The sequence below is a fragment of the Ictidomys tridecemlineatus genome, chromosome 4 (genome assembly GCF_052094955.1).
Source record: "Ictidomys tridecemlineatus isolate mIctTri1 chromosome 4, mIctTri1.hap1, whole genome shotgun sequence".
NCBI classification, from domain to species: domain Eukaryota; kingdom Metazoa; phylum Chordata; class Mammalia; order Rodentia; family Sciuridae; genus Ictidomys; species Ictidomys tridecemlineatus.
In genome coordinates, this window is record NC_135480.1 from 161,083,333 (window position 1) to 161,107,535 (window position 24,203).

Sequence of the window (24,203 nt, forward strand, 5' to 3'; positions counted from 1 at the left end):
TATAGGTTAAGAAGAAAGACTGATTCTTTTACATTTGTGCCTAAGACAAAAATGCAGAGCTTTCGTCTAGGTTGCTGCAGGAGGAGTTGGCTACGTAGCACACTAATGGCTGGAGTGAGGGCTTGAGATTTTATGTGCATTTCATTGTTCGACGTGACCCTGGATTCCCATAACTGTGGATAATTCTGTACTGGCTACTTCTAAAATGGATATCTTGTGGATGTTGTAGAAGATGGATTAAGGTCTTTACAATAATAAACTTTCCTGGGGAAAACTTGAGCAAGAGCTGAAATAGAAGATGAGTGGTTATTTTCCGACTTCAGAGTTCAGTGCTTGAAGGCCAATAAAGCCCCATGGGAAGAATGTGCTTAATAAAACATCTTCTTTAAACAGGGGGTATCTGCTTCTCCTTTCCCTTCCCTCCTCTGTTTCATTATTGAAATATTAAAAATCCCCTGACAAAGCACATTTCATTTCTTCAATTAGGTTTCTGTGGGAACTGGTCCAAAGGCTTGTGTGCCTGTACAGAGGGTGGGAAGAGGGGATCCTAGGGAGAGAAGAAATCTTGACAATGCCTTATCTAATGAAGGGACAGTTGGATAAGGGATCAGCAAGGATGACCCACTTTTCATATGGTTTCCTAGTAGACAGGAAGTCAGACATAAGGTTGTCTTAAATATGAATCCTGTTCCAGAGTGTTCTTCTGTAACACTGTTGTTATACAGTTAAAAGAGATAATTTACAGAAGATACTTAGAATAGGATTTGACACATAGTAAAAACTCAAACAAAATTGGTTATTATTATTAAGGACAAATATTCAGGAAAACAATTTCTTTAAAGACATCTATGAGAAAAAAATCTGACTAGGTAAACTGTAATGACATTTCCAGCAATAAAATTCTATAATTCAATTATTTGACATAAACACGGAAACTGCAATGATTTTCTTCCTCTATTTGTCCACTCATCCAATATTTATTGAGCATTTTTGACTGTACTGATATCCACAATCTAATTTCTTTTTCTCTTAGGTAACATGAATAAATTGAAGTCCTTTGTAAGTAAGATGAAAAGGAAAATTCCACAGCCCCAAGGAGAAAATACTATTTTATTCTAGTAGGTAGGCTTTCAGTAGATTGTCTAAGAAACAAAGCTTCTAAGCAGATGGTAAGTCTCATAATATTGTGACACTTTGAATCTGTGTTTTGGGCAGAACTAAAAACAATAGTAGAGTCGGGATTCTCAAAGGTAAAATTACCAAAAAATGCTCAGTCACACTTAACAACAACTTAAATCAACACTTAAGTCAACAACTATCTGGCAAGTAAAAATTGCCTTCTAGGAAACATTTCATAGACTCCCCTCCTTTTTGTAAGCTTCAAACACAGCATGCTTTGGAACAAAGGAAATGCCTGCAAACTCCCATCCTAGAATACTGGCTGGCTCAGGGACAGTAAGTTGTTCTCATCTCTATTTCCCCCTATATGTATTGGCCAATTAATGGGGCAAATGTACAAATGGCCTAATGTCATTTTTATGTCATTCATTATATTCAACGAACTTCAGAAATGGAACATTATGCTTGAAATCATATTACTGGAAAAAAAACGGACTCATAAACATATTCAGTACTGTGTCATGGATCATTCTGGTCACATAGGCTGAAGACCTGAATTTAAAATCTCTTAAGTGAGATGTAGAAAATGAATTTTTGGGACAAAATTTGTTCTTGAACTTGCCAGACCAGGTGTGCTATGAGTCCCTTTTAAAGCAAATTCAGAGTTCTGGGATGGTTCTTCTAAAGACCACAAGTCTAGGATAAAGCTTCATTTGCCTTTCCACTGTGGAAAGACAGTGAAAACAGGAGAGTCCTGAAGAAGAAAAACTGTCTGATCAGATGATGAAAAACCAGGGAGCCATATTTGGAAAACTTCAGTTATTTAATGCTAAGATTTGAGTCCTTACTAACAAAAGACTGAGAGTTATGTTTGAAGCTCTCCCACGCAGGATGGTGTGTTTCGAGATGGAATGTCTAAGGAAGTAATTAAGGTTAAATGAAGTACTGAACCCAAAGGGTTAGTTTCCTTTAAGAAGAGATGGAGTGCTTGTTCTCTCTCATTCTCTCTCTCTCTCTCTCTCTCTCTTCCTCTTTGCTTCTGTATCTCCTCCCCTCCTCCCAGCCATCAGAAGACATAGTAGGAAGGTGGTTATCTGCAGCAGGAAGAGACCAAGTCTGCTAGAACTTGATCTTGAACATATAACCCCAGAACTGTGAGGGAACAAAGTTTCTGTTGTTTAAATTATTCAGTCCATGGTATTTTGTTATGGCGGTCTGAATAGACCAATACAATAACCATCTAGATATCGATCTTTTTTAAAAAATCTCATTTTTGAGTATAGATATGACTTTGAGATAAATAATTGTGTCTACTTTGTATGATTCACTTTTAATGAATTTTAAGCCTTGCTTTGTGATGTAGGAAAATCTATTTTTGTTCTTGGTTTCTCAGTGTCTTTATATTCATGTTTTCTACCAACATCCTTCATTCTCTGCATTCTCATCTTCTACGTTCCTATCTCTAATCGACAAAATAAGTCAAAAAGAGATAAGTCAAAAAACATCTCTTTTTGGAAGGGAGCTCCATCTGAGACATTTGTCTTGCCTTCTGTGTGGATACCCTGAATCAACAGAGCTAACATTTAAGTAGAGAACAGATTTTTTTTTAAGTGACAAATTTTTGCCTGTCTGATGGTAGGAAATAACTCACTCTCCTTATAATACCATCATATGGTTTGTTTTACATATAGATAGAAAAATTCCAGTATCAAGAATTTAGCACATTAAATACAAAATGAGGTCTCACTGAGCAATGGCAACCTGAAAACAACTTAATCTTCTTGTACAAGGCTTTGAACTGAAACCAAGCCTTCAAAATATTTTTCTGTGAGTGATGAAACTGCCTGAGCCTAAGCTCTCCAAGAAGCCAAGAAAGCATTTCATAATAATGCAAAATGGCGCCCGGAGAGTCTGGCAGAAGGCAATTACTTTCCTTCACTTTGTATTTGGCCTAAATGATTCTGGGGTTTCTTCCTAAATTGTATTGTAAATTGGTTTTTGTGTAGTTTTCATGGGCTTTGTAAATCTTGCTGATACAATTCATAAAATATTTGTTAACATAAAAGCTAACTGGATAATTATAAAAACAATCCCCAAATCATTTTTATCCTCTTATTATCAGTCAGATTAGAATGCTCTAAGAAATAGTGGCATTAATGTTAGTATTTTTTTTTTCCAGGGTGGTAATGAAGTTTTTTTTTTCCTTTTTAATAAGTAGTCAGCCCTTAATGTATCATATGTGAATGATAAATAGACATTCTTCAGAATCTGCAGAAAGCACAATGACAAATGATATCATTAACAGCAGAAATTCAAGAGTCTTGTGGTTCATTTTGTTTTTTTGGTACTGAAGATTTAACCCAAAGTTCTTAACCACTGAGCCACATCCCCGGCTCTTTTTATTTTTTTTAATTTGAGTCCGGGTTTCGCTATACTGCTGAGGCTGGCTTTGAATTTGCAATTCCTCCTGCCTCTGCACTGCCTCAGCCTCCCCAGTCATTGGGATTACAGGTGTGCCATCACACCAGCTATGCCTGAACATTTTTATCAGCATCATGAGGCTTCAGGAAAGCAGATCTTAAAACACTACTGAGTCTAGGAAAAGACAACACTAGGGAGAAATAAATCAGAGCTGTGTCCCAACAGAAGGAACAAGGGCTTAACACTGCAGGTGATATTTGAAATGTAAAGTGAGAAAACAACAATAACAACAAAGCTTGCATTTTACACATCCTCTATCTTTGTCTCTTTCTCTATCCACCTGCCTGCCATCCGTCCACCCATCAATCCAGGAAAGTGATTTCTTATATAAATCTGTTTGCCCACTAGTGCATCTTGGGCCACTCTTAACCAGCAGGGACAATTTTGATTTTTCTAAGGACAGAGAGAAAGCTTAGAGGTGAAATGAAATAAAAGCAGCAACACATAAAAAGCTTTCTCATGATGCATGAAAATGTAGGACACAATTTTTAAAAGTAAGCTCTTCAGAATTCAGAAACGAAGAACTTCGCAAGGCACTTCCCTCCCACACCTCATTGTGAGCAGTATCTGAAGGGCTTTGAAGTGTCGCAGCAGTGGGGATCCTGATGTGGCCCGGGAGACCGCACCATGGCATATGTGGGCCAAGAGCCATCACCTGTCTGTTGTCTAGATAGGCAGAATTAAAATGTAAGAAAATGCTGGGTTCTGGGGGGAGAGCGTATTTCTTTGAAGTGTCTTTTCAAACCTGGCTAAGTTCTCAACTTTGAAAATTTGGGAAGGTTGGTAATTTCTCTGTGTTGGAGTCAACACATTATGCCTACAGTTTGGGAGAAGATAATTAGCACGTTTAAAAAGTCAAACTGTTTCTTAGTTCCACAGAATATATAAATGGAGGAACCTCCCTCCTGCACGGGGGCTTGTGTCCTCTGTGAGAGAATATTCTTAAAATGCTCTTCATTGCCCATGTAAAGTCTGTACTAGAAAAACCTTTCAGAGATGAGGCGTCAATGTGAAATGAGTTCACTTGTAAATAGGGTTTTAAAACACTAGGTTAATTAACAAGTCGGGATAAACTCTCAGGAGAATACCAGCAATGAGCTTGTGGTGTATGGGACTCATCATTTCCATTAATAGAGTCGAGATACACACCTCATTCATCATGTAGCTCGATAAAAATACAACTTGGAAATAAATAAAACTAACAGAACACATAGGCACTGAATCACTTCTGTGGCACTGTGCTTCAGGTGGCCTGAATGTTCCTGATGCACATCTTTTTTCTCACTCTGGAGTCCTGGCCGTAATTCAGCCCACCACACAGTCTCTACCTTGAAACCTCAGCATTGTCTAAAGCTTTCTTTTCTTATCAACTACTGTGACCAATTTATTACCAGATCTTCTCAATTATGGATCAGAAATAGCTCTCAAATCTGCCCTTGCCACTCACTCTACCACCAATATTTTTGTCTAAAGCCCTGTCCTCTGGGCTACTTAAGAGCCATTAAAAAAGATTTTCCTAAGTACCGCTAATAATAGCAAACACCTACACTGTGCTTACTGTGTACGAAGAACTGTTCTAGGAGCAATCGATTCTCACAAGAGTGCTATGATAGATGCTGTTGTGTCTATTTCACAGAGAAAAAAGAGAGAACAGAGAGGTTAGGTAACTTGTGCAAAGTCATACAGCTGGTCAGGAGAAGAACTAGGATTTGAACTCAAATGGTGTGTCTCCAGAGTCTCTGCTCCAATGATTGTTTTAATTTAACCCATTATTATTTTATTATTATTTTTATTGTTGTTACTCCTTTGGAGTAGGCAACAGTTATCTGGTTCAAAATTCAAAGCCACAGAGGGCATATATTGAGAAGCCTCTCACCTAAGTTCTCTGTTGCACAGGCCCCTGCTCTGGAGGTATTGCATGATTAGTTTTTTCAATAGCACCCCAAGCAAATGCCTATATGCTATTTCCCTCCCTTTTTATGGTATGCAAACATAGTATACTCTCCTATAGTCTAGAATACAATTTGGCAAGTTGCCCTTTTCAGTTAACAACATGGATTGAAGATCATTCCAAATCAGTACATGAAGAGTTTCCCCATTTCTTCATTTTTTCCTCTCTTTCTTTAAAGACTGCAGATGGTCTATATTAGGAATGGACAGCTTTTTCTATAAAAGGCCAGACAGTAAATATTTCAGGCTTTGAGTTCCATATGGTCTCTGTCACATATGCTGCTGTTGCTTTCCTTCTTAAAAAGACATTTTAAAAAACAAAACCCACTCACGGGTCATACAAAGACAGGCTACTGGCCAGGTTCTCAACCTTGCCAGGTTTTTACCTTGCCTCCTGGTACTCATTCGTTTTTCTGGCCTGAACTCCTTCTTGACTATTCTAAAACGGCAAACTTCCTATAAAACATCTGAGGCTGCCCCTGCACTGTGTGAGCCCTTCACAGCTCCCCTATTCTGGTCCCTAGAGTCTGCTAGCTCTGCCCGACTGTTCTCTGACGTCATCACTCCCCATCTCCTCCCTCCCTTTCTTCCATCCTCTCCAGCTGCATGAATTTTTTCTGTTCCTCAAACTAGCCATATGCATTTCTGCCCTTGAGGTACGGCTCTGCTGGATGGCTCCTTCCTGAGGTGCAGTCTCAGTTTGTATCCTTCTCCTCAGAGAGGCCTCCCCCGCCCACCAGGGATGGCTCCCCATCCCCCACCGCTCTGTTTTCCGCGGTCCACGTGGCATCTGTAATCACACTGGTTTATCTTTACAGTCCTGGTTCCGCTAGGACAGAGGGGTACCCCAGTGCCCAGTACGTTGACTGATGCAGATGAACAAACAGAATTTTCTGATCAGGTGAATGGAGTTTTTATACCTTCCTGAGCTAGGGTCAATGTCTTCTTTGTTAGCTCTGAGAGCATTTTGTACAGACCTTCAGGATCCCACCCGGCTGTAAATAGTTGCTGATCACAAATGCTTATTGGTTGATTTATATATATCTTGAATTGCTGATCACAAATGCTTATTGGTTGATTTATATATATATCTTGAATTGCTGATCACAAATGCTTATTGGTTGATTTATATATATCTTGAATATCAAACATCATGCATATCTACAAAACCTTTTCAATAGCTACAACAAACTCCTTCAGGTCAGGGCCACCTTGAACGGGGTTTAAATGGCAAGCATCGACACACATGGTACTACTTAGCTTCTATCCCTGGGCTAAGTGCTTTCTCACATGATCTCCTTTAGCCCTTATAGTAACCTCGATGAAGAAACTAGAGCTCAGTGAGGTTTGTAAGTTCTCCCTGGCAGATTAGGAATTCACCACCAGGCCCTCCTGCAGCCAGCCATGGTGGGATGACTCTTTGAAGCTCTGTTTGCTCTAGAGGTCTGAGGACACCAGCATGTGGCACAGACCTGCCCTGTGTCCCTGCACTGGGACCTGGAGGCCCAGCTCTGCTCAGGGAGGAGTCAACCGAGACTCTCTCCCTCCCCTGCAGCAAGGTCCTCCCTTGGAGGGGCACAGATGTCCCTCTGCCAGCCAGATGGAGAGGCATGGTGATGAGGCTGCCCTCTGCACACCTGTGACTGTGCCAGCCCCAAGGGCAGCCAGATGTCCTTGGGGCCTGCCTCCTGCTGCCACATGCTGCTTATCCATGTGGACATAAGCTGCTCTGCCAGCTCACTCTCGGGCTAATGCAGAGGGACTACAGGGGCTCTGGGCAGGAGGGCCAGGCGCCTAGAAGGCAGGGGAGACAAGGGCAGCAGGAGCAGTGGTCTCTTTGTCCTTTCCTTTAAAAGAAGAAAATTTTCTCACAGATCTATCAGGGAATAATAACAGTAGACAACAATCAACCTGATTTTTCCCTCAGAAGTATGGACTCCTTCTATAGCAAAGCACTTCCCAACATCAAGGAGAAGACAGTATTGGAATATTTTAGCAGTGATCTGGTTTTATTTGTGAGCAACTTTTCCACTCCTTGGGAAAATTCTGTCAAGAGAGTGGGTTTCAAATGTTAGGCTAATGCTACTCAAGGTGTGGTCCTGGGACAGCAGCATTGACCTTACTGGGCAACTCCAGAAATCTAACAAGTGCCACTCTGATTCTGCCTATTTTTTGTGCAACTGTGGTTCAGAGGCAGTGTTGCATTTAGATGCTCCTGAGATCAGATCTCAGCTCACTGCCTGCAAACTAGGTGACCCCAACTAATTACTTCATCTCACCGAATGACAACTTCATTAACTAGTAAAATCAAGACACAATGTCCACACTTTCAGCTGTGAAGTGTAAAAGAGATAATGTACACAAAGTGCTTATATCAAATCAGCAGCCTATAGTAAGTGCTTGGTAAACATTAGGTATCACTCCTATGGGAAGAACATACCAATTGGTGTGCCATTGAACATTTGATTGGGTCAGAGTGTATTCATTTCACACATAGGGACAGAGAAACCCAAAGGGGTTCACTTAATGAAGCACAGTGACTATGGTTTCTGTGATATTTACTCTGACCTTAAAGACAAAGAAAAAGGATTATGTGGTAGTAGCTGTCAAATTATCAAACACTAAGATCTACATTTTCATCTGCAGGACTTTCGGATATATATGTCTTCCAACTTGAGAAACAGTGGCTTAGAGAATATATGTTATTCATTCTACACATGTAGGGCTTGATACCTGTGGATCCCTGGGGTGGGAAATACACACCAAGCCCTACCTGGTGTCCACCCACCTAGGAGCTGGGGCCTCCAAGAGGACTTAGGGTTTGTGCTGCTAGGCCCCGACATCAGTAAGAGCCGAAGCCCAGAAGAGCAATGCAAAAAGGCCTTACCTGGGCTTCTGCAGCTTCAATGCTGTGGGAGAGATTTCCATTTTGTACAGGTTCCGAAGCATCGCTGGAAGGTGTCATTTCAACTTCTGTGCTCGTGCTATTTGGGAGTTCGATTTTTTCTGTGACATAATTTAAACACACACACACACACACACACACACACACACACACACAAAGAAAACAATGGAATCAATGGTGGTAAAGAGTCACATTAAAAAAGAGCAACCTAAAATGCTGGGCCAGAGAGAAGATAGATGGTGGTGTCTGAGGCCTGGGGCTGGTGTTGGCTGAATGGCAAAGGGCCTTTACCATCCTTCCTGTGCCTTCTAGCATACTGCCCTCCTGCCCTTTGACAGGGCTCTGGCTTGCACTGGCATGATATCAGCTTGTGTGCCCCTCAGCCCCGTGGAGCTATCTTTCCTTTCCTTTTTCTATGATGCTGGGGATGGAACCCAGGCCATTGCACATGTTAGACAAGTGCTGCACCACTGAGCCGTGTCCCAGTCCTCAGGTCCCACGGCATGTCCTTCTCCAACAGAGGCAAACTAGCCATTCAAAATACAAATGTAGATACTCAAAACCCAAAGCCACACCCAACCTATGCACTGCTGTTCACCCTCTGGACCTTGTCCCTTAGTGTTTTCTCACCATGGGGTCTTGCACACTGTACTCTGCAGAGGGTATTGGTACCTGGGCATTCTGCCACTATAAGGTGTTGTCTTAGGCAAGTGTCCTCCTTCCTTGGGGTTTTGACAACCTTACATGTGAAGTGAGCTCTTCAACTGCTGCATCTCCAGGGCCTACTCCCTTCAGCTACTTCTCTCAGGCTTTGTGAGTAGAAACTCTGCCAGTGCCTGAGTGTTCACTGGGAAGACAGGCTTGGCAAGCTGGCCCTTCTCATGAGCCTGGGGAATGCTACTGAGCACTTTTCTCACCAGGGCATCCCATGGCAGGCCAGGCAAAGAGGAACCAGGCAAGCAAGAGAGGCCCAAGTCCTGAATGAGGCAGTAGTTGGCTAAAGGGGAGCGCTGGGTCGGCAAGTGCAAAGACAAATTTTCTTCTGAGAGTTGAGAAGTGACTCGAGGGCTATGATTGAACACTGGGACTCTGTGACGCTGGGAACCAGACAGGTCTGTGTTCTGGATCTCACTCTACTTCTTATGCAAGTGACTCAACCTCTCTGACATTGAGGCAATGTTAATAGTACTACAATTATTATTACCACTACTGCTACCCCCACCATGACTACAGGGCACTTCTATAAAGATTAAATAAGAAAATGCATATAAAGCACTTAGCATAGTTCCTGGTACAGAACAAGAAAGGAGAGACAAAAAATGTGAGCCCTGTTACAGTGCCTGCCTTTTACTAGAATTTTTTTCTCCAGGGCTAAGAGGAGCACCTCCAGGTGATCAGTGTTCAGGCAGCGCTGGGGTCACGTGGGACTTCAGTGGGAAGGAAATAAAAAGGTTTCTATTGGAATGACACGTTGTGTAGGGTCAGGCCCCGGGCTTCAGGGGAAAATGAGGCTGTATGGTGCACTATCAGGGCTGCTGGAACCTTCCAAAGGCTCATCAGTGTCAGTTATAAGCAGGATCAAGTTGCTCACAGAGTATCAGAATGTTTTTATTTCTAGAGACTTCAGAAGAATTAAAGGTTTCTGATATTCACACAGAAGAAAACAATTTGAAAGGTATATAAACATTGTTGTGCTTGAAGCTGCCTGATATCAGAAATCACAGGAAGTGCATTTAGTTGTGGCGTACAGAGATATAAACTGATTTAAATATGGAAAACCACAGAAACTCATTTTTACTTTATCTGTCCATGTTTTTAATAGTGACAGCGATTAGGAGTTGATGTTTTGTGGGGCTCTGCCAGTTTATCTTGGTATGTTTGATTACTAAGTACCTTGGGGAGTATTAAAACCCTATTTGGGAGAGCATACTGGCTGGAATGATAACCCTCAGGATTTGCCAAACTTGCTCCTAGCGACACAGGATTCTGGGTACCCAAAGGGAATAAGAGCATCCAAGGATAGACACGAAACCACCCACCAGGCCTAACACCTAACTTGAGGATGCACATCTTAGCTTAGGAAGTACTTTCGCACGGCAGGCTGAGGTTTTTGTCACCAAGGAAAAGATAAAAATAAATCTTGGACTTAACTTTGAAAGCTTGGATTTTAGACACACTTCTATTTTGTAGTTACAAAGCTATTCACAGACTGATCGACTTGCAAGGCTCCTTGGAGTCCTGTGTCCCACCTCATCATAGGTCATCGTTCAATAGGAAGAGGGCAGAGCTGGAGCCCAGGCATTTAAATCTTACTACAGACAACTTCATTCCACAAAAGAGAAATCCAGTGGAGAAGAGAAAATAGATTGTATAATTGAACCTAAATATCACAAGCCAAACTTAACCTGGACAATAGATTTTTGTGGTATGGTTTTACATTTTTATAATACAAAGGCGAAACATGCTTATTCTGAAGAAAATGTGTCCAAGTTCACAGAAGCATAAAGAAGCAGACAAAACACACAGTTCTTAGTGCTGACTTCAAGAGATCACCATTGTTAACATTTTCGCTGATTTTTGTTCAGTTTTTCTTTTCCTACCCAATCGAATCTTGACTATTTCTTGGCCAAAAATTTCCCTGAGCTACAAGTCAGGATAACAGGAGAGGCAGAGACTCTTCTACAGAGTGTCATGTATTTTGAGTGCAACACTGTTGAATTTTGTCTGCAGATAATTTTAGTTACTTGGGCAATAGCTTCGTTTATAGCATAGATCCAGATTAGGTTAAATTTAGTTTGAATTTAGAATTAGAGAACTGTATTATAGTTACAGACAGGAGAGGAGGAACATCATGTTCCAAGTTAAAATAAGATGCCTGAATGTCACAATCTGGTCACACAGGAGCTCTGGAAAAGTCAGCCAAAAGAGACCTGGGCTGGTACTACTGAATTCTTGAGAAAGAAGAGGCAGCCTCGACCCAAAGGTACCAGGCCATGCAGGGAGTGGCCAATTGTTAATTTAGTGAATGTGCTGCAAGCAATGTCCTAGGTATTAAATCTGGTTGCTATTTCAGAAGGGGTACCCTCACCTTTGGTTAAACATTAGGTGACGTGTGTGTATGTGTGTGTGTGTGTGTCCTTTATGTGGAATCCCTGAAACAAAGCCATTATCTACTCCTGAAGGGTAGTGCCTAACTGGGAGTTGGCTACTAGAATCATTTTACTCTCCTTGGACTTCCCCTAGAGTTATTGGTGGAATACTGTGTCCTTTTCTTCCTTGGATCCATGTAGGGAAGAGAGACCCATGTCCAGGTCAGGGCCAACCTACAGGGTTCTGTGTCAGCACTGAGTGAGAGGTGCCCATGCTGTGCCCTGCCTCTCAGCTCCCAGGAAGGGCATGAGATGGGGTCTCCGAGCACTCACCCACGTGATTGGCAGCCCCATTCTGCCTCTCGTTCTCATCCACTTGGCATTTCTTCTTGGCAATCTTGTGGAGAATTGAGGCCTTTTCTCTGAACCTCCCTGAAGCAAGAGAGAGTGGTGGGAAGGAGACAGAGTGAGAGGAAGATCGAGTCTGGTGGCAAAGGAGGAGCCGTGGAAAAGCATGTGGCTTCTTCAGTTCTGCTGCTCTGGAGCAGTGACCACACCATCCTGTCCAACCTAACGCCCTAAAACCTGCAGGATCTGTGATTTCTTACCTGTGTGGGGTCGTTAGCCTGGTAATCTGTTTGAGAACCTCAAGCTGCTGGAGCATAGATGAAAGGTTTGTGACTTGGACCTCTTCCCTTCCCTCCCAGTTGCTTACAAATAATCCAAAGCATCAAGCATCACTGAAACTCCCTGCTGCTGAGATCCAAAACAGGTCAAAAGAAACAGAGCTGCTCTGGAGGCACAGACATTTCTCTGGAATTAAATGCTCATCCCAGATTGGCTGTTGACAATGGATTGGGAAGAAATGCCAAGCCCAGGAGTCTTTTGTATTGACTTTGACTTTTAAGCTTTTATCATAATTAACATCACAGTTTCTAAATGAGTTAGGACTGGGCATCCATGAGCTTTCCAGATCAGCCAAGTTCGCTATAGTTAAAGCTCTAAAAAGGCACTTGGTTCCATTTGGGGATCTAGAGCAAAGAATGATCAACTGAGCATGGCAAGTAATGCTGGTGCTGAGAAACTTTAGGAAAGGTGCTGGAACAATACCCTTCCCAAAGCAATCATTTAAAACAGCTGTGCCACAAGTGGAACACATCATTTCTTCATTATGACACAATGGGTAAAGGCATGCAACAAGCACAGAAAATAAGCATGCAAAAATGTAGATTGGGGAGACAGCACATTTCTCTGGTCTTCTTTCATCTTTGATTTTCTTCCTTGGGAGCACCCAAGGTGCAAATATTCTCATTTTAAACCGACTGATCATTCAGATCTGATGAGTTCTTCAAAATGCCATGACCCATGTCATTCTTGTCATGGGGCGAAGTTTTTGTTGGCTGTGTTTCCTAGCAGCACGTTAACAGGGCTTTCCATTCCACTTTTCTAGTTAGAACCAAACCAAACTAAAATGTTCCTCCTGGAGAGGCTCCTCTGGAATGGGACACGGCAGGTGGGCGTCCACCTGCTCCTCCCATGGATGGAAATCATGGCATGTGGTGACATAGTGGTGACATGTATGACTGGTTGGGAGTAACAGAACCTGTAAGCTCCACTGGTGAATGTGGCAGGGGCTAGGGCCATTCTGCTCACAGCTCCATTAGCCATGACCTTAGACACCTTGCTACATCAAGGCAACCTCTAGGCAAAGAATGTGCAGCCCAAGGTGTATTCTCAAAGGCAGCATCAAGGGAAATATCATACACACACACAAAAAAATGCAGGTCAGTCTTCTGTGTGGGCTGCAGAAGGGACGAGAAGGAAGGATGGGGAGGGGGGCATGGCATCCATCTTTGAGGGATGCTGAAGGTCAGCCTGAGGTCAACTACCTGGAAGGTAGTTTGAATTTGGTTGTTTCTATTTAATCTCCCAGGTAAACTGTAGGAAGAAAAAGGTAAAGGAAACAAGGCTAGGGAAAGGAGGAGGAAGGAGAGCAAGGAAGGAAAGAATAAAAGAGAAAAAGAAGGAACCAGGAAGGAGGCGGGACGCAGGGGATGAGATTGTCCGGAGGTTGCCCAGGGGGTGCTGAGACCAGGTACTTGTCTGGCTGCCAGATCTAGTGTTTTCTGAAGCCCAAGAATATAAGAGTGATCTTCAGAAACTCTCTAGCCTTATGCCTAAAGAGGGGATACTCCCCATGGAAGTATCCCAAAAGTATCCAATTCCAAAAAGTCCCCAAACCACATGATTTTTACTCTAGAAAATAAAAAGGAGATTCGGAAATGTCATTGGAGATGATGCTTCTCACAAACCCTGTGGTGTCAGGATTGCTCTGTGAGCATAGATCATGCTGTAGCTCTGTGAAATAAAGATGATCAATATTTGCTATTTTAAAATTATATATAAAATAATAAAGTAGGAAAGAATTCAGAAGAGGAAATAAGATTGTGGAAATAAAACCCGAGATAATAAACCAATCCAAACAAAGTCCTAAAATCAAGAATAAAGGCAGAGAAACCAGCTAGAAACCAGCGAATGGCCTATTGTTTGTGGTTACAAGAATCTTCCCAGAGATTAGGTGTGTGCCAGAGAGAGATACTTACAAAAGGGACCTCGAAATATGTTAGGGTATAGTCAATTTACTCTGCCAGGAAGCATCCTTCAGTACAGTGTTGGTAACACACAGAGTGGGGTTTTCCTAAATTCTCCAAGGGAGGACTATGTGGACACAGTAGGGAATGATTCTCGACCTGGGATTTTGGAGTTTCTCATACATTTTACATGCCAGTGAGGGTTTTCTGAACTGTCTTAGTATTTTTTTTTTTCCACTGTAGCAGCACCTCTGATTTCCTCTGCTGTTGAAAAGTTGAAGGGATTCACCTTGTTTGCTTTCTCTTGGGATCTAGCCCTTTGGGCAGGAGGTAAAGCAGCTGAGGCTGGTTGGTGAACTATCTTTTCTGCAGATTTCAACTTCTTTCATTCACCTTTTCCTGACCATTGTTTGTCCCCACTGTCATGACCTGACAACCATTGTACATTCTAAGTGCTGCTGCTGCTGCTCTATAGCCTGGAAGGATTTCCCCCTTGAAGATTAGTTTCTTGAAAGGCAGAAATGAGGGATGACCTTCAGAATTCAGCACACACTGATGCTCCTGGGGGGTGATGGGCGGGGCTTGACAAAGGGAGGTATTCCAGTCCTGTGGACATCCCAGGGACACCCCAGAGTAGCTTCTGAGAAATGAGGCTCACAGGACAAGAATGACCATGAGATCTCTGGGGCAGAAACCAGCACAGAACCTGTGGTTTTCAAAGTGACCCTTTTGCCTTAGGGTAGGAAGACATGGCACCTTGAGGACCTGTTCAGGTTCAAGTCACAAGCAAAACGTTTGTGAAGGGGACAGCAGGGTATTGTGGTTAAAAAATTGAAGCAATTTAGAGGCAGGTGGGTCTGAGCCCAAGCCCAAGTTCTGTTGGGTGATTTTTGGTACATTCCTGCATAATTCTGGTCTTCAGTTTTCTCATCTCTTACATGGGGATTCCAATGGTATTGGATCACAAGTTAAATGTAAGTAAGCCTTACAAAAGAAAATTTGTGTATAGGGCTCATCACAGTGTAAAGAATTGGAAAAACTCTGTCAATAAGAGGAAAAAGAGAAACAAATCAACAAAATGCTCAAGGGCAACGGTGATATGGCTCCAAGTTGCTTTAGGAGGGCTATTGCTATTTTCTCTTCTTTAAATCCACATAGGCAAGAGTGGAGAATCAGTCACATGCAGACCTAGTAACATACTAAGACCTTGTGGGATTGGTGCTCTGGTTTTACAGAATCCTTAAAAAATCAGCTCCAAATTTTAGGCACATATTGCTGTAAGGGATGGCACAGAGGAACTGATCTAAGAAACAATCGTGCAACTTTGTGCTTGGTGACAAAGAGTGAAGGTATTCTTCAGTACTTTTCAAGGTCAACGAATGAGCGATTTTTATCATGTTTTAAGGCTACCTTAAAAAATATACTCTGTTGTGGCGTAAACCTTAAGGTGTTGAATTTTTATATAGCTACAGATATTTGTATACTTAGAAATCTCAGAAATAGCAAACTCTGCTCAAATCGTGAGGCACCTACGTCAAAACCTAGTGTATAATTTTAAGATAGATTAGCTTGGTCTGAAATTTGCAAGAGTACCAGCTGAGTGTCCTTAGAGGAGTGTGTGTTGTGGGGGTGGTAAGGAAGTATGGAAGGAAAAGATCAAAGCATAAAGGCCCAATGTGAATAAGAATGAATTTAGAAAAACATCCGGCAATCAAAATCTTTGACCAAATCACTCTGAAATGAAACAGAAATCCCACGCTGCAGTGCAAAGAAAACCATCGGAGGGTCTGTTCACTCAAAGGAAATAATTTGGCTTCTGTTCTGCTGGTTAATTAATTAAGACAGCCCCTTGCACATTCCCACCAAGCCTGTAATAGTCAAAAAGAATCCTTTGGGTTGGCAATCTGATTAGCTCCAGGCTGCCATGGAACATTCTGAGCATCAGCAACAGAGGAAAAAAAAAAAAAAGAAAAAAGGGACAAAAGAGATAAGATGCAAAAGGAGCTACCACACACCCCTCAGTGAGCAGCCTGTGGTTTGGGGAAAAAAAAGCAAAAAAATGAAACAGAAGGGAAAGTTTGAAAATAAGTCTTTTAAAATCTATTTTTGTGTTTTCAGCTCTGCCTGTCCTGTGTTTCTCTGAAGTTTGTGGCTTGGCAGGTAGCTTCAAAGGCAGAAGTGCACCTGAATTTGCCTCCCATTTATTCTGTGCCTTTTCTCCAGACTCAGATCATCATCAGACAGACCATCCTCACCCTGACAGGGCAACACAACTGATGTGGCACTGCGGGGTCATCCTGGGCTCCTCTTTCTCCCATCCTCCACGTGCCTTCCATCAGCAACTCTGGTGCCTCTATTTTCAAGATATTTCAGACTCTGCCCACTTCTTCCTCCCCAGGCGGTTACCCCTGGGCCCCACCAGAAACAAGTCTCTCGGGAGCAATCTGTCTAGTCTGCGTGTATCCTTCCTACCCTTACCTCTTCTTCCCCCAGGCTCAAGGACTCAACTCTCCCCAGCACACTTAGGGGTCAGTAGTGTGGACTAGGTTTCTCTCTTCTCTGTGCACAATCCTGGAATGGCTCTCTAGGTCAAAGTGAAAGTCAAGACCTTACAATGCCCTGCAAGATTCTATCCAATGAGGCTCACCCTGGCTGCCTGGACCTCATCCCCACTCCCTCTCCTTGCTGAAGGATTCTCTTTGGATACCCACACCCCTCCTTCCCATCAGAGAATGTGGAAAATTCAATATTCTTAGGGCACTTCATACACCAGTCACAGCCTCTTTTAGCTTGCTGCCCACATGTCTGCTTTGTCCACCAGAGGGCAGTCTTCTCTGGGGAAGGGACTTTCTCCCCATCATGTTACCCTTCAACAAGTATCTTAGAATAATATCTGGCTCATCACACACCCCCAGACTGCGGTGAAACTTGCTATAATCAGCTCTCCTGGGAAGCTGAGCTTCCTTTCAAGCCCGTACAAGTCACAAACAATCTTCCACACTGCAAATATTAAGCAAACTTGTGCTTTGTACTGGGTACCTAATTTGGTGAACAAGGTAGATTCAGCTGCTGCCCTTGTGGAGTTCATAGCCTGGAATGGAAAAAAGAAAAGTAACAAGGACTTCAGATTTGTTCTTTTTGACGGGGGAGGCCTTCTTGGAAGGGGTATGGATGCTCAGAGAATAAAACTGAAAGCTTCTTTGTAAGAGATGCTACCTAGCAGCTGGGGTGGGGGAGAAATGGATCCTCTTCCCATTCTATAAATTGTCTTCGTGGAGCAGTTTATATATCTAATAGGGGCTAGCTTGATTTTTATTCTTAAAAGTAAAATAGCAATGATAATAATTTCAATTTAAACAAAAAACTCACTAAGAACATAGAATTTTATTTAGCCCTAAATCTGTTTTTGAAATATAGTTTCTAAATTATTTTTTTTCTAATTTTTGTGAAACATCATGGAAATGATTTATTATACTACAATGATATGACTGAAAACTAAGCTACTCTTATGATAAAGTATTTTTTTAAAGCGTCTTTAGTGAAGGAACCACAGAATAGGGATGATTAACATAATTTGATTGTCATTTTATTTACAGACACAATCATAGGAGTAGTTTCTGTAATTAATGAATTGTATCTCAAGTGGTGGCCAAACCCATTGTATAGTGAAGGGATCAACTGGATCTCCTCATTAAGTCTCTCCTTAATGTTGTTCCTTAGGAATGACATTTGTGACCACATATAAAGAACAGATCTGTCTATGCGTTAGTTCTATCATACTCCCTAGCAAGGTCACCTGGTAATTGGGAATACAAGCTTGTTTTTGTAAATATTTTGAAATGTTTCCGATGTTTTGCAAAGGCTGGCATCCAAAAGACTGATATTTTATGTTTATGTTTCCAATTTCTTGTCTCCCCACAAAGTTTGTGGAATCAGTCGTCTCCAATCTGCAGTCTTCCCTTTCCCCTCAGCATGATCATGGTCAAATCTCTCAATTTGGGAGTTTTTCTCTGGATTTCAGATTTCCTGCTAGCATTTTCCCTCTCTTACCTGCCTTTTGCAGCTGTGCCTCTCTAAAGAACCATCTCTGCTGTGCCTCTATTTTCTTTGTCTCCTTTGTTATAATAGTAAGTCTGCATCTGGCACCTGCCAGCATTACTCCAAGGGACCTGCCTTCTGCCACTTTTTGCCTCCACGTGACTTGATTTCTCAGTGGTATTTGGTATTCCTCGCCTCTCCTCTTCTATTTCAAGAGTCCCCAAGAGTTCCCTTTAAGTGTTGGTATTCCTCAGTGTTCCCTCCTGCCTCTCTTCCCCATTCCTCACTGTCTCCGCAGAGGACCCATTTGACCATGACCTGAGTGTCTAGACTCTCCTCTTCTGCAGACTTTGAACACCTTCTCTTGGAAGTTCCTCTGACAGAAAAGCTAAACATGCCCAAACTTCACACATTGTCCTCCTTCCTAGGAATCTGTCTTTTGCTTGTATTTTCTACTGGTGATTTCTGCACTCCAAAATTCTCCCAGCCATCCTAGAGATCTCCTTGTTGCCTTTATCCAATGAGTTGCCAAGTCCTTTTTCCTCTACCTTTGAATTCTTTTGTTCCAACTTTTCCAGCCTTAATTAGCCTCCTGGTTCTCAACTGCATCTCCTCCATTCCCCCAATTTACCCTTCCTGTGGCTTGGAGTGTTTCCCACTTACATGCCTGTCTTACTGCCTTTCAATTTTCTGCTTTAGGAAAACTTCTTCTATCACATTACCCTGATACCTGTCCTATCACGGCAGTGGTCACAGAGCCTCAGAGATATTTTATTGGGGCCCTCTCCCATGCTAACATGCAGAGCCCTGGATCACAAGGCTGTAGTATCTGTCCTCCTCGAACTTACTGTCCAGGATGGTTCTCTGTTTATGAGAATAGCAACCTTCATGCAAAAAATAAAGAAGGAGATGTAAGTGGGTGGGTATGGGGGAGGTGCTTCAGTTGCTTGCTACATGAAACTATTCCGAGTTTCCCCTTTGGGTGGTGGATAGAGAAAGAAGAAGAACTCAGAAGCACATTCCAGGAAACTCATCAGTCTCTCTGCTTGGCTAATATTTTGGTTAAATTTCCTAAGTCTGAGAGCATGTATAGTTAATATTTTTCTGTTTGGATGTTCTTTTTTTTAAAATGATCTCTAATCAAGCTCAGTAAAAACTGGAACTTTACATCAAAAAACTTGCAGCAGGTAACAGGATTGCAGAGAACAATGTTTCAGGAAAAGGGCCAACTTGGCTGACTGACACTGATGGAGAGCTGATGTGTTTTATCCTTTGGTCACCTGCTTTTATTATTTTAGGAATTAAATTTTCTGAACATTTCTATCTTGTATTACAGGGACACAAATGTCTCACAGAAAGTTGCAAACAGGTTTGTCTGAGTCTCAGATTTGGAGTTCTGAGTCATGAAGCCATGAAGTCAGATATAAGCTTTAAACATCTTCCTTTTGTTTCCGTCCCTCAAGCCCTGTGGATATCTAAGATATAAACAAATGAATCACTTTACTAATAAGGCAGACCTCATATTTGAAGACCTGCCAACATTTAACCCAACTTCAACCTAATGGGTGGAAAAAGTTCTTCCAAATCAGGTTGTCAAGGATTGATCATGGATATGTCTCTCTGCAAATGGGTGGTGACATTAATCTATTCATCTGGGGAGAGTTTTGATTTGTTCACAGCACCTAGAAAATAGTAGATGCTAAATAAATGTGCATTGAATGATTACTATGACCTATGTGTAAAAAAAGCAGAACTTAAGAAAACAATTCTTGGCCTACACATTGCCTAATTATTTATCTTTAAGTGAAGTGAAAAATTTTGGATTTGGCTAAAAATTTATATAGCGACAGCTACTATTTTGTGTACATAAATCATCTGTTGTCACCTGGATTTCATGTGTCTATGAATTGGCACTTAATTTTTTTTTAAATCCTCAAGTTTATATTGTAACCTGGTACTTACAGATTACCTTTGAAATGCGGGGTTGCAACAGAAATGTCAGCACATTCTGAGTTCTTAACCAAAGGCTTAGAGGCCCATGACTAAAAATAAGATGATTCAATTCATTTCAGATTTAACTATAAGAAACTTACCATGCTTAATTGAACATGCCAGCCCCCTGGTATAACAAACTCTCAAATTTTTTTTCCTTAAAAGAGAAAGCTGTGTGTGTATGCATGTATGCGTGTGTGTGCCTGTGTGTGTGCCTGTGTGTGTGTGTGTGTGTGTGTGTGTGTGTGAATTATTCATTTATAATAACAGTATTCAAGTTTGACTGATGAAGGCAACTTAGCATTTTCAGCTCTAGGGATGTCAGAAACAGACAAAAAGAAGCATCCACAATTTGCCTTCTGCTGCCATTTAACACCTTCTACATATGCAATGTGGCAAAATCTGCCTGTACTTGCCAAGTCCAATCTTTCTGCTTTTACTGCTGACAGTTTAGATCATGAATATAAGATGCAATGAAGTTTGCAAAGCCGGATGTATTCACATCAGAGGACTTCCTTGGTCCTGGTTTTCAGGAAGACCGGGGCTTTACCCACACAGCTGGTTTGTCCTTGCAGCAGACCTAATGTTGGTTACTAGCTGGTTAGTTGGTTATGCACATTCACTAGGCTGCTGTCTTCCTAAGATCCAGCCCCAGGGATGAACTTGAAAGAATACATCTCTGAAGACATCATGTGACTAAAAACTGGTGAGTTCAAAAATACATCTATTTTTTTTTTTTTTTTTATAAAGCCCAGCCTTGAGAGAGCAACTGTTCAAGTGCCCAGAATCATCGCTTGGCCATGAAAGGTTGGACTGAATGAGTTAAACCATAAACTTGGAATGAATGAAACATAACATGTATTGGAAATGGTGTCCATGCACAAGAGGGGTTTCTTTCTTTGGTAACTATGGGGTAGAAGGTTAAGTTGCAGTGTGTCTCGACTCTCTAAAGGAAGTGAGTGGCCTGGAGGTGATAGGGGCATGTGCTGCAGCAGGAGCTTGATGTTCTGTGTAGGAGGAAGAGTCTGATCACTCAATTTTAGAGAGGACAAATACTTTCATTGTAACTGTACCCTGGCTTCAGCTCAACTTTGGTAAATATTCAGGTTTCTAAAATAGGTAAATTAGAATGTAGCTACATTACAAAGGAATATCTGCTTTGTAATGAAGTCAGAATGCATCTTTCTTCAAAGGATTTAAACTTGCTATTTGAGGCTCTCTCGGCACTGTTAGTGGGAATACAAATTGGTGAAATCAATATGGCACCATCTTTCAAAACTTGATGTGTATTTGGATCAGGCATTTCTATTTCTAGGAATTTATTTTATGTATCTCTACTCAGTAAAGTTTACAATCGGGGATACTTACGAAGATGCTCATTTAGCATTGATGTAATAACTAGATAAATAAACAAAAATGAAAATACTCTACGTGTTCATCAACAGAGGACTGATCGTACCCACCATGGAACAGCCATGAAACGAATGGGATACTATGCAGCCATCAAAAAAAATGAGGACGGCCTAAATGCACACATGTGGAAAAATCTCAAGATACTATTAATAAACAAAACTCAGGTTTCATTATAAAAGAGAATCTCTGTTAAAACACTGATGAAAGAAGTTATCTCTAAGAAATGGGTAGAATCTGGGATAGAAAGGAGATTCACTTTTTATTACTTTTCCTTAAGTAGTATCTCCTTTTTCTTTGTGCCCATAATGTTTTTATAATAAAAAAGAATAGTTAAAATTAATTTGTGATTTGAAACTTCTACTGTGATAAAAGTTTGGATTTGTAACTAAATATACTTTTTTTTTTTCCGTTTTCTTTGGTAATGGGCATTGAACCCAAGGGTTTTTAAAAATTTTTTTTTTTTTAGTTGATCATGAAGCTTTATTTTATTTATATGTGGTGCTGAGAATCAAACCCATTGCCTCACACATGCTAGGCAAGCGCGCTACCACTGAGCCACAACCCTAGCTCCCTGAGCCACAACCCCAGCTCCAAACCCAAGGGTTTTTAACCACGAAACCACATTCCCGGTCCTTTATATTTTGAGACGTGGTCTCACTAAGTTGCTCAGAGCCTAAGTTGCTGAGGCTGGCTTCACTCCCGCCATCCTTCTGCCTCAGACTCCTGAGCTGCTGGGATTACAGGTGTGCACCACCGTGCCCGACCTTTCCCATTTTTTAAAAAAGATCTATTCTATAGGAAATATCTCATGCATTGTTTGCTATGTTTAACCACATTAAAAGAGAATTTGGCTATGGATTGGATCAAATAATATGCAATCCTTTTACTTTAGACATAGTGACCTAGGCACTACCACAGTTCTGGTGGTGGCCCAACCAAGCACAAAATCAAGTTTTTAGGAGTTGGGGTCGACTGCAAGCCCGTGTCTGCCATCACTCTGAATAAAAGATAACAGGACAGAATTGTGGACATGGGACTGGAGGGGCCATCCTGTCCATTATCTGAACATCTCAGTGTTGGGGTCCTTGGCTTCTCCAGTGCAAGGCCCTTCTGTCTTTGGACATGTCTGTGAGGAAGGTTTTCCTACACCAGGATGAACCTTCTCTTCCTGAACTGAGGAAGGTAACTTAACTCCTTAACCAAGGCACCACCCGCTGGAAGACTTGCCTAGGAAAACCTTCAGCACAGCGACCTTTTCGTCCCTTTCCCCGGCACCTAGGTCTGCATGGATCCCTTCTCTCTGCCTGTGTCTTCTTCTTCGAGCTCAGGAGTTCCTTAGGAGGACTGTCTTAACTCCAGAGGCCTTGCCCCCCATCTAGCGACTGGCCTCTCCTGGGTGTCAATGAGTGAATGCACTAGGAGTGACTGAATGAGGGGACCAGAGTCTGATTGTCTTGGGCTGGGAGAGGAGGGGGGTGTGGCCCAGGGAGCTGCTTCAGTTCAGGTAGTTCACCTGAATGCCAAGGGAGGGGAAGAAAGGGCTCTGAGGGCAAGGGCAAACTTTGCAAATGCAGGAATTTTGCCCAGTGTCAGAGTAGGTATATTGTTTTATTAAAATAAATTTTTTACAGTAAAGTGTTTGAGTAGGGTTAATTTTTTTTTTTAATGTAGCTCATTGTCTACTCTGTGACATTCTTATTCTTGATCCATGGTGTACATTGGTCCTTCCCGCACCCCCCCCCCAGCCCCGTTCCCTACACTGTAGCCAATTGCACTGCCCCTATTCCTCACATGTGCCTTGTGCAGTAATCTGAGGGCTACCAAGAGGGCAGGGACTCTAGGTGACATAGTCCCAGGTTCAGGTCTTGTGTCCCTACCTGCGACCTCTGGTTCCCCAGAGCAAATTACTTTGCTACTCTGAGTTTCATTTGTTTCATCTAACAAGGTACCTCTTGGAGCCTTGGTTTTCTTATTTTAATGAAATTTGCTTGTGTGGTCATGATAGAGACTAGATGATGTATGATCTGTAAAGCCCCAGTCTGAATTTGGCAGGTTGGAGGCAGCCAGGAAGCACAGGTGTGTTCCCCATCCTTTCATCCCTCTCGCTTGGCGGGTCAGCCCTTGTCACCATTCTTTACCAATTTATCCTGTATTTCCTGATCTTTTAAGGCCAAGTTCAGAGACTACAAAATCTCTCCATAAAATCTCTTTCCCTTGCCCATCGAAGCCATCTTTCCTCCTCCTGCCATCCATCCACATCTCTGGACACCTACAGGACTTACCACTTTTTCTTGGCACCTCAAGGATAGCTGTGTGCTATTTCTCTCCCTGGTCTGAAAGCCCCACGGGAGCTAATCTCCCACCTTTTAGTCTTATTTCCCTAAAGCGCCTACAGAGTAACTTGCACACAGTAGGTGCTTAAAAATAATGATCAAAATATGTGCAGGACAATGCTGTATTTTTGGAAATCATTGCCCAATTCCTCTTTGGATATGGGGTATTGTATATACCATATCTTTGCATTGATTCACTTAGTGAGTTAAAAAAAAAGAGAGAGAGATTCATCCCAAGTAGCTGACCTCACACAATGTCCAGAATATTCCTGAAAAGTTATACATAAGCAAT

At 42.0% G+C, this 24,203-nt stretch overlaps 1 protein-coding gene across 4 annotated transcripts in view; it reads right to left on the reverse strand.

Moving 5' to 3' along the window:
- The window catches only part of Slc24a2 (solute carrier family 24 member 2), a 214,460-nt gene that overhangs the window by 31,148 nt on the left and 159,109 nt on the right, over positions 1 to 24,203 (reverse strand). For all 4 annotated transcript variants that reach the window (XM_021733688.3, XM_078047692.1, XM_005335902.5 and 1 more), the window contains 2 exons: positions 11,878 to 11,976; positions 8,438 to 8,556 (listed from right to left, as the gene is read on the reverse strand). In XM_021733688.3, the coding sequence (XP_021589363.1) occupies positions 8,438 to 8,556; positions 11,878 to 11,976 (218 nt within the window). The remainder of the gene's footprint in view (positions 1 to 8,437; positions 8,557 to 11,877; positions 11,977 to 24,203) is intronic.